Here is an 11,387-nt window from a genome sequence, read left to right as displayed (position 1 = left end):
GTTTTTGAGGTAGCCCACTGGGGGGGATCAAACCACACTGTGTGTCAGATGCTCAATATGTCAGTTTGACACATTCAGTAGATCCCGTGATCTTTTGTGGCCAGATGTAATTTCCTGGGGTCTAGTAGGACTATAGTAAATAATAAAAAAAGAAATCGCTATAAAATGTTGTAAAGAATATTTAGCCCCATGCTCGAATGTGCCCCCCTGTCAAAAACAGCTAAAATCCCTAAAACGAAAGAAAGCAGCAAATGAAAATTTACACTCATCTTTTACTTTCTCTAATAACAACCTAAAACATGAACCTTGGTTGAAAAAAACTAAAGTTGTCCTTTAAGCCCTGCCCCTATACATATGTCTCTGCCACGATGGGTGTTGTGAAAGATTACATGATGACATAATTTGACACAGGGGGTGGCATAGCAGTACTTTATAAAAAAAATAGCAACTGGACAAACAACTTTGGAAAGGGGTTATACAGGAGGACAGTCATGGGGGCTTCTCTAGACATACAACTGCTATCATATCTGTACTTAGTTTTGTTCTCTTCATTCTCTCATTTGTCTTCCTCACCTTCCCCCTCTTGTGAGTTACAGGCACAGTTTAACCTCAACAGAATTTATAAGGCTGGGGACTTTGTTCTGGGTGGTTTGTTTCCAATCCACACCTTCCCTGTCTTCCCTGAGCTGTCTTTCACCTCCAGGCCACGGGAGTTCACTTGCTATGGGTGAGTATCACACAATCATGCATGCATGTTGTATATTCTTACAAAGATAAATACTCAAGGTGACAGTGGCATTTTGTGTCTTAGTTTTAACATTCTAGGATTCAGATGGGCCCAGATCATGGCTTTTGCTATTACTGAGATCAACATGAACCCCAGCCTACTACCCAATGTCACTCTGGGATATAGTCTCTATGATAACTGTGTCACACTTGGAGTTGCATTTCGTGCTGCATTGTCATTGGTCAGTGGGAGAGAGGAGCAGTTTCACCTGGACAAGAGCTGTGTCGGGTCTCCTCCAGTGCTTGGTATTGTGGGTGATGCGACCTCAACCCCATCTATTGCCATCTCTAGTATACTAGGTTTGTACAGAGTGCCCATGGTAAGTGTATATTATGCTTAATTTTGGTAACAGTGTGTAGAGTCTTTTTACAACTCGGAAGACACGTTTACTAGCATGTGAGCAGAGAACAGGAATGATATGGGCCCAAGTTCGACTGGTCTCCCAGTCAGCTTCATATATATATATATATATACACACACACACACACACACACACACACACACACACACTATAGAGGTGGTGAGTAAAATATTTGAAATATTCTGTGAATATGAACCCTGACCTGATCTGCAAAGTCTGATGGTTAGTTCTGTGCCTGAGTTGTTTTTCTCATCAGTCAATCAAAATATTACAATTTGAAATTCACAAGTCCATTGAAGTGCTTTCAGGAGAGAGAGAGGGGGGGGGGGAGAACCATATGCTGATACTGCACATACTGTATAGAGATCAAATACCTTTCATTTGCTATTTTGGGTCTAACTTGCAAGTCATGCTTTTTGGACCATGCTGTGATGATCTTACAATAAATATTGTCTTATCCCTTCACTCTGCATGGAGTGGCATTTTCTCTACTCACATGCTCATGCTCTGCTTTCATGAACAATTTGATAACAAATGCAATATATTACAGAACAGATGTTTTGTGCCTTTTGCAGGTTAGTTACTATGCCATGTGCTCCTGTTTGAGTGACTGGAATCACTTCCCATCGTTCTTTAGAACTATCTCAAGTTCTGCATCCCAGGTGAACTTCCACAGACAAAAGATCTGTTGGTATCAGGAAGTACATGTTCCACACACTTGACAAAAACATCTCTCTATATTGTATTCAATATTGCCTACACCTCTCTTGCTAGAGCTGAAGGTCTATCTTGATTTCACCCTTTGATTAGACCTTTTCCATTATGAAATCTGAGTGGGAGATTCACTGATTTACCACTCTATCCCTCCATTCTTTATGGAATCAGGTGCGAGCTATGCTCCACATTATGTGGCAGTTTGGGTGGACCTGGGCAGGACTGCTGTTCAATGATGATGACTACGGCCGTGATGCTGCACGCATCCTCCAGGCTGACCTGGCCCAGTCTGGTTTGGGGTGTCTGGCGTATGTGGAGGTTGTGCCCTGGGATTATGACCCTGCTGAGATTCAGAGGATTGTCACTGTGATGAAGACATCCACAGCTCGTGTGGTCTTTGAAATTGTATATGGCATCCATATGATTAAACTCATGGAGGAGGTTGGGGGATATGTTAATTTAATAATTCATAATTATAATAAGGCATCTTAAATGAATGATATTGAATTGAATTTAGATTAACTCGATGAATCAATTAATTAATCAATATCTGCACAATAACCAAATAATCACACCATTCATATACATCTGACTGATTGTAATATTGTTAATACCCAAATCCAGTATACATAAAAAAATAGGAATAAAAAAAATGGTGGACAAGGTACTCACACTTCCATTTCTTTATTGGCACACAATGCCAATAAACAATGCACAATGTGCCAATAGAAAAATGGAAATGTGAGTACTTTGTCTGCCATTTATTACATTTTTGGATGTGCTACCTTTTAGGAGAACTTTTAATTCCTATTTTTTGATGATATAAAAAAAAGAAATGTATATATATTTTTTTTTTCTTTTTTTATAAACACAACAGGTGGTAAAGCAGAATGTGACAGGTTTGCAATGGATATCTGATGTGGGCTCAATGACAGCTACCGTACTCCAGACTCCTCAATTCATGCCTTACCTCAGAGGCACCCTGGGGCTTGCCATCCGTCGTGGAGAGATACCAGGTCTTAAAGATGTCTTATTAAAAATACATCCTGACAATGACCCTGACAACAGTCATGAAAATACATTGGTGAGTCTATTGCTAAATTGTCTATTCAAACTCAAAATCCGATGTCTGATTTTGAGGGCCGCTAGCCCCTCCTATAAACAGCTATAGTGTTTAATGTTTGTGTTGTCTGAACACAAACATTAAATGCCATTGACAATGAATGTAGAATTTACGCCATATGTGTCTGAGCAAATCGGCATATGTATGTCGGTGGGAACCCTTGGCCAATAAGGGACCACCATTCTTCATGATGATGTACGATGATTAGGAGCGCCCCTCACTTCACACGGGTGGGATTTTTAAATATTATATTATATTTCTATTTCTGTTTAAGTTTTAATTTTGTTTCTTCAGGTGAGGCAGTTTTGGGAGCACACATTTCAATGTAAATTTGCACCCCTTCCATCAGAGTGGGTGGATGCTGGTGGAGGGGTGTGTACTGGACAAGAGGACCTAGGAACAGCAGAAACAGCTGTTTTGGATGTGTCTGACCTCAGGGTAGAGTATAATGTGTACAAGGCTGTGTATGCTCTGGCCCATGCCCTCCATGACATGCTGCAGTGTGTACCAGGAAGAGGGCCTTTCAGTGGGCACAGCTGTGCCACTTTGCAGTCAATACAGCCATGGCAGGTGTAATATCAATTCACAGTTTACCTGTAAATGTTTCTAGTTGGATTCTAATGTAGAATAATAATGAATATGTAAACATGACATTGGGTAAAGCATAAAGATATACTATAATAATAATAACATGGATAATAAATACAGTTAAGGCTGCAGCCTGCAACATACACCAACAGAATACGAACTTTGTTCTGCTTTGGTAGGTCAGTAAGAACAAAAACATCCTAAGAACTTCGGCAGTGCCTTTTTGACGTTCTTTTTAGTAGGTCTCCACCTCCAAGATATTCTAACGAGCCAAACACCCTCTAGCTGAATATCCTTGTGTGATTGGTCAGACAATCTGATCAGTTGAATCAATAATGAATGCACTTTTGATTTATGTGGCTTTATTTCCACTATCTGTCAACAACGTGTCATGGAAAGTTTTAAAGAAAGGTTTGATGATATATTATATGTGGATTTTTTTTTAATGGCAAAAATGAGGGAATTCCCCCCCCCCAGCTGCTGTGTTGCTAGGAATGGTCCTATACTACTGAGTGGGTGGGGTCAAACATACAGAACACAGAACTGAGTGTTGCAAGTATAAAATAGCCAAATGTGCTTGGACGTTGTTTGGAGTATGGAGTATGGACTTAACACAGAAGCCTTTGGGGGGATACTTATTATGATGAGGTATAGATGTACACTGACACAGTCTGGCACACCAGGGCTCCATTTTCGTCACTGCCAAACCCCTTTTCCCTAAACTTCTTTGCCATTATTTTACTATTTTAAAACTATTTTAAAACATTTTAAAATAGTTCAACTAGCCAATCTACATAGACATACAGTAGTGTGAGCTTGTAGATCAGCTATTTGAACTATTGTAGAAGGTTTTAAAATAGTAAAATATGGGAAATAAGTTTAGAGATAAGTGATAAGTGATAAGCAAGATATAGCTATAGTCTCTTTCTCTTGGTAAATGTATTCATCAACTCATCACCATTTCTAGCTTGTGTATTACATGGAAAAGATCAACTTCACCACATCATTTGGAGATCAAGTAACGTTTGATGAGAATGGTGATGCTTTACCAATCTATGATGTCATTAACTGGGTGTGGCTCCCTGATGGAAGTGCAAAGTTTAACTATGTAGGTGTGTTCAAGACGTCAGCCTCCGGAGATGAAGAACTCATCCTTGATGAAGATAGAATCTTCTGGAGCTTTGAATCCTCAAAGGTAATTTGAGCTTTCAAAAATATAGTTAATGTTAACGGCATGATGTGAATGCAATTTAGTTTAGACTGAAATTGAAATTGATCATTGTTATTTTCCTCTGTAGCCACCTCGGTCAGTGTGCAGTGAGAGTTGTGCCCCTGGATCCCGTGTGGCCAGAAGGAAAGGGGAACCTCTCTGCTGCTTTGACTGCATTGCTTGTTCTGATGGAAAGATCAGCAATGAGACTGGTAGGTTTACATTATGTAGCTACTGTAGGTACAATAGGTTATCTTTAGGATGGTACTGTACTTACCTGTTGACCTTGCCCTCTTTGTTAGACTCTACAGAGTGCACAAGTTGTCCAGAGGACTTCTGGTCCAGTCCCCAGCGTAACCACTGTGTCCCAAAGAGCATAGAATTCCTCTCCTACCATGAGGCCCTGGGTATCTCATTGACAACCACCTCATTGCTAGGCACACTTATCTGTGCCATTGTCCTGGGAATCTTCATCTATCATAGAAGCACACCCATGGTACGTGCCAACAACTCAGAACTCAGCTTCCTTCTCTTGCTGTCACTCAAACTATGTTTTTTGTGTTCACTTCTGTTCATTGGCTATCCCAGGCTCTGGACTTGTCAACTGAGGCATGCAGCATTTGGTATCAGCTTTGTGCTGTGTGTCTCATGTATCCTGGTAAAGACTATGGTGGTGTTGGCTGTGTTCAAGGCCTCCAAGCCTGGGGGTGCAGACATTATGAAGTGGTTCGGTTCTATGCAGCAGAGAGGAACAGTTCTGGCTCTTACTGTCATCCAGGCAACAATCTGCACAGCCTGGCTTGTGTCTGCCTCACCAACTCCTCATAAAAACACACAACATCAACGTGATAAGATAGTCTTTGAGTGTGTGGTGGGATCAACAATTGGTTTTGCAGTGTTGTTAGGTTATATTGGTTTACTGGCACTCCTTAGCTTTGTCCTAGCATTCATGGCAAGGAATCTCCCAGACAACTTCAATGAAGCCAAGTTAATCACTTTCAGCATGTTGATCTTCTGTGCCGTGTGGATAGCCTTCATCCCAGCATATATCAGCTCTCCAGGAAAATATGCAGATGTAGTGGAGGTTTTTGCTATTTTAGCATCTAGTTTTGGGATTTTGGTGGCACTGTTTGGACCAAAGTGTTATATAATCCTTTTGAAACCTGAGAGAAACACTAAGAAGTCCATCATGGGTCGAGATGCCACCAAGACGTAGAAGCAGAAATTCAATGACAAAATAATCTGTATATTTCATAACAAAAAGTGTTCATGAATATGTTTGATTGCTGATGACCTTGTTATTAGTATAATGTGTTTTCTGACAGACTAAACTATATAACTAGTAATACATTAAAAGATGTAAACATCTTTCATCCATCATTGAGGAGTGTAAATCCCTACTGTCCTTCAAAACCTCTGTAAAAGAACATTTACAGGGGCTGCAATTCGAAACTCGCCCCTGTAAAAACTCAAAGCCTATCCAACCCCCCCGCCCCACCTACCCCGAATTGTTTACTGTACATGTGTTTCTTTTAGATTTATTTTTTTATTATTACATTTTTATCCCATGATTTTGTAACCCATTTTCACCCCTGTGTCAATTATCTAATGTGTTCCTGGGCTCTACACACCCTCCGCCAACCAAGTCCCCCTATATGGGGGACATGGGGAGAGCAACGGACTTGAACTCATGCTTCCTTCATGCCTGAGTGTCCAAGTTGCTCCTTTACACCTGTTTAGAGACCAGGATTACTGCATGTTTTTTGTGAGGGTACCTACCCTAGGGGACACAGGGAGAACAACTTCCGCCAACCCCGCCTCGGGTATGGGTACTGATGACGCGGAGGAGGAAACACGCCACCAGCACCCACAGCGCCCCGAGCGGGAATCGAACCCAGGACCTTCTAGCTGTGAGGCGACAGCACTACCAACTGTGCCCCCTGTTTCTTTTAGATTTCTAACTGTTTATGTTTTGCATAGTAGCTTATTGTATATTTGTCTGTGATTCATTGTTTTTATGAATTGAGTACCAAAGGACCCCAATGAAACAAAGTAGGGGTGTAACGATACATTTTAACAGCGATACGATACATATCACGATACATGGTTGATGATACGATACATGGACGATATTGGTTCATTATGGCGATACGATACGATTCAATGATTTGAAATCGATACAGTAACTATTTAAAATACATTGACATTATTTTATGTAATTAAACCCCTCTTTTTCTTTTTTCTTCTAAAATTGTTAAACAATAGCAAATGATTTCGATATCGATTATTTGCATTGCGAAACAATACGATACATAGTCAATGTTGCTGTTTTCATTTTGATATACTTCGATTCTTGAAATTAAAATCGATTTTTCGATGCAGTTACTATATCGTTACACCCCTAAAACCAAGCCATAGGCTTTCTTGGGTTTAAATCCTCTTAGCAGACCTTGTATTGAACTGTACTTTCCTGTTCTCTTTTTTGCAAACTGTTAATAAAGTATTCAATCAATCAATCAATCAATCAATCTCAATCAATCAATCGCAAGTGGGCCATCCATGTTGATTTTGTTCTGCCATTTTTCTAAAGCATGTTTTCAACTGCTGGTCCAACTCTGTTCTGATCTGTTAACTTGAAACAGCATGGAATGTACATTGCTGCTCATTCCTCCCATATCCTTGTTTTCCCACTATGATGATAATGTAGTGCAAGAAAAGCACTAGTGACCAGTATTGTACACGTGCGCATGTCTGAACTGAACGGTGGAACTATACCTTTATTGTTGCGAACGCAGTGATTGCGAACGCAGTGAGCATTTACTATGAGACCCAGCAGATCATGTCTGTCTGTCTGTCTGTGTGTCTGTGTGTGTCACGCTGTAACACCACCCGCCCGCCACCAGAGGGCGCAGCTGTATCACACACAAAAACACATGCACGCACACACACACACACACACACACACACACACACACACACACACACACACACACACACACACACACACACAAACAACTTAACTTAACACAAAAAACTTTACTTAAAAAACAAACTTAAAAAGAAAAAAAAAAAAAACCCTTAAGGTACGTAATTTATTCTAAATGTTGTTATTGCAATTTACGAGCTGCGTTCGCTTCCCGCGTTTGTGCGTCTTACTTGTTATAGTTACTGTGTTATAGTGACTGTGTGTTATAATACTGTGTAGTGTGTGTGTGGTGCCTTGGAGTGCCTTGGAGCCAAGCACAGTTGTTTACTGAAGCATCTGCAGGGTCAATACGGCATTGGAGACGGTGTGCCACCGCTCAAAAACCTAGGCTACAGCACTGCTTGTGACCATTTACTCTATGATGCATAGTGTAGGTAGGTTTATGCATATTCCCTAGGGAATTTGCTAATTCTCGGGTAAGGGAACATCCGGTGCAAGTTTAACCCGGTGTGAGTTTCGAGTCAATATTCATTACAGAATGGAAACAGGGCCTTAAAGGACAACTCCAGACTAAATAACATATGGGCTCATTTTCCTATTTATATTGATCCCAAATGACTGACCGTAGACTTGCCGGTGCGCTGCCTATAGCAGCCCACAAGGCCTTAATAGGTTCTGCAAGCTTGCTTGCTAGGTCTGGCCTGGAGTAGGCCACACAGAGAGCCTGCTTCAGAGCCTCAATCTTCATTGCAGTGCTTGTAGAAGGATGTAGGCAAAACTGTAATGGAGACCATTGATTGAAGTAACTTACTGAAATGATCCACCTCTGCATCATCTGCTGGGTCCATGTTGGCTGGTTCCTTCTGTCACGGTGTAAGTCAGGTTGAGTGTAGGACCCAAATGCAGGATGATAAGAGGCAGAGGCAGGAAAGTCAGGTTCAGAAGTTTATTGTGACCAAAACAAGAGGAGCAGGCAAAATCAAAGTCGACGTACAGGCAAAGTCAAAATCACTTGAGGCAGTTAGAACAAGAGGAATACAAGGTACAAGGAAAACTATACTGGGAAAACTAGGGGATAGAACTACAAGGAAACTGGCTACAAATACTCACAGGCAACATATAATCAACGAACCAGCAGCAAGGAACTGAAAAAACGGGAATATAAATAGACAAGGTCTAAATGGACAAAGGTGAATACAACTGACAGATCAATTAACACAGGGATCTACAGGGGCAGACAGGAAGGCACAAAACAATACTACAAAATAAAGGTAAAGTGTAAAATAAAACTCAACTAAAAATGTAATTATATTTATGTATATATATATATTTTTTTTTTAAGAGTAAAGATAGCCTACTGTCAGCTGTCCAGCAGTCCAAATATTATTAAATTAAATTTCAGAATGGTAGACCTGAGGCCTACTATTGTCATGTACACTGCCAGTATGTCCGCATACCTTCATATTCGTGCACAAACGCCACTATGTGGACATAAAGATGTGTTTATCACTTTTGCACCTTGTGCTTAACCTCATGTAGAGGCTGTATCGGCTGGTTTTATTTATGTAGACAACTTGATATTTTCATGATATCTTTGACATGCTTCTTCAATGTTTGAAAATGTTCTCCCTATGTATACATACATACATACATACATACATACATACATACATACATACATACATACATACATACATACATACATACATACATACATACATACATACATACATACATACATACATACATACATACATACATACATACATACATACATACAGCGGTCTAGTCTAACTTGGACTCAGGGGGGTGGACGCCTCTGCCTTGCATAGTCCCCAGTGAATAGGCAGGTTGCCCTTCACTGGTAACCTTACTTTGGATTTTAAATTTATGAAGGTATTGTAGGCTGGGATTTTACAAAAAAAACCCCTTTTAAATACATACATACATACAGACATACAGACATACAGACATACATACATACTTATAAGGTATGCCATCTGGTGGCTAATGAACCAAACACACATTCTCAGAAGTTGAAGCAGTTTTAGAGGACCCACTTTTAGGCCAGTGCAACAGAGCATGCTTTTGCCTTTTTTTAAAACCTTACCCATTTTAACCAAATACATACATACATACATACATACATACATACATACATACATCATACATACATACATACATACATACATACATACATACATACATACATACATACATACATACATACATACATACATACATACATACATACATACATACATACATACATACATACATACATACATACATACATACATATTTCTCGTTCAATGTCTTTCATATTATTTTGATATTAAAGGATTGTTAATTAATGTTAAGCCCCGCCCCTACTTCTGCCTGATGGGTGTATTTTGAGGAGGCAATCTGAAAGCTTATGTAATGCCATAAATTGGCACAGGGGATGGCATAGAACTTTGTATAAAACCTAGCAACTGGACCAACAATTTGGGATGGGGATTGGGCACAGAGAAGTGCAGTCATGAGGGCTTCTTTACACATACACCTGCTTTCATACCAGTACTTGACCGTGATATTGTTCTCTTCTTTCTCTGCTTTGTCTTCCTCACCTTCCTCTTCTTGTGAGTTACAGGCAAAGTTTAATCTCAACAGAATCTACAAGGCTGGGGACTTTATTCTGGGCGGTTTGTTTACTATGCACCTACACTGTGTCGACCCTGATCTGTCTTTCACCTCCAAGCCACAGGACCCCACTTGCGACACGTGAGTATCACAAATAAAAAAGCAAGCAAGAAATCAGGGAACATTTTGATGTATATTTCTACAAAGATATTTATTCAAGGTTACAGTGGCATTTTGTCTGTTAGTTTTAACATTCCAGGGTTCAAACGGGCCCAGACCATGGCCTTTGCTATTGCGGAGATAAACAGAAACCCCAGCATACTACCCAATGTGACTCTTGGATATGGTCTCTATGATTCCTGTCATTCACTTGGAGTTGCATTTCGTGCAGCATTGTCAATGGTCAGTGGGAGAGAGGAGCAGTTTCACCTGAGTGAGAGCTGTGTTGGGTCTCCTCCAGTGCTCGGTATTGTGGGTGATGATTCCTCAACCAATTCTATTGCCATATCTAGTATACTAGGCTTATACAGAGTGCCCATGGTAAGTGTCTCTACTTGAACCAATATATGCTTAATTCTGGTTATTCTTTCAATTACAAATCTAAAAAGCAACTCGAAAGACATTATAGAACATATTGCAGACAGAGCATGTGAGCAGAGTATAGATTTTGAAAGGAGCGTGAAGGAGACACCTGACATTATTATTTCCGTAATGTAATGTAAAAATCCATGTCACCTATGAGCACAGTTTGCAAAAGTATATTACATAACACATGTTTTGTGCCTTTTGCAGGTTAGTTACCATGCCATGTGCTCCTGTTTGAGTGACTGGAATCAGTTCCCATCCTTCTTTAGAACAATCCCAAATTCTGCATCCCAGGTGAACTTCTGCAGACAAAGATTTGCTGGTATCAAGTAGTATGTCCTACACACTTGACATAAACATCGCTCTAGTGTAATCGATATTGCATATCACCTGTCATTTTCTTGTGTGAATTACTACTAGAGCTGACAGTGTATCTTATCCCTGCATTCTTCATCCAATCAGATACGAGCT

General features: G+C 40.2%; 1 protein-coding gene across 1 annotated transcript; it reads left to right on the top strand.

Moving 5' to 3' along the window:
* Positions 1–491: 491 nt before the first annotated feature.
* Positions 492–6,235, top strand: LOC306923922 (extracellular calcium-sensing receptor-like; the record flags this gene model as incomplete). The annotated part of the gene is made up of 9 exons (XM_079502268.1): positions 492–727; positions 812–1,106; positions 1,724–1,810; positions 2,034–2,303; positions 2,740–2,946; positions 3,280–3,555; positions 4,541–4,768; positions 4,872–4,995; positions 5,086–6,235. The coding sequence occupies 9 exons, from the start codon at positions 492–494 to the stop codon at positions 5,997–5,999; spliced, it is 2,637 nt and encodes an 878-aa protein (XP_079358394.1). The 3' UTR covers positions 6,000–6,235.
* Positions 6,236–11,387: the final 5,152 nt, after the last annotated feature.

The sequence above is a fragment of the Electrona antarctica genome (genome assembly GCF_951216825.1).
Source record: "Electrona antarctica genome assembly, chromosome: 5".
Classification (NCBI taxonomy): domain Eukaryota; kingdom Metazoa; phylum Chordata; class Actinopteri; order Myctophiformes; family Myctophidae; genus Electrona; species Electrona antarctica.
Note: the sequence above shows the minus strand (reverse complement) of the source record. Positions and strands in the feature narration are given on the sequence as shown.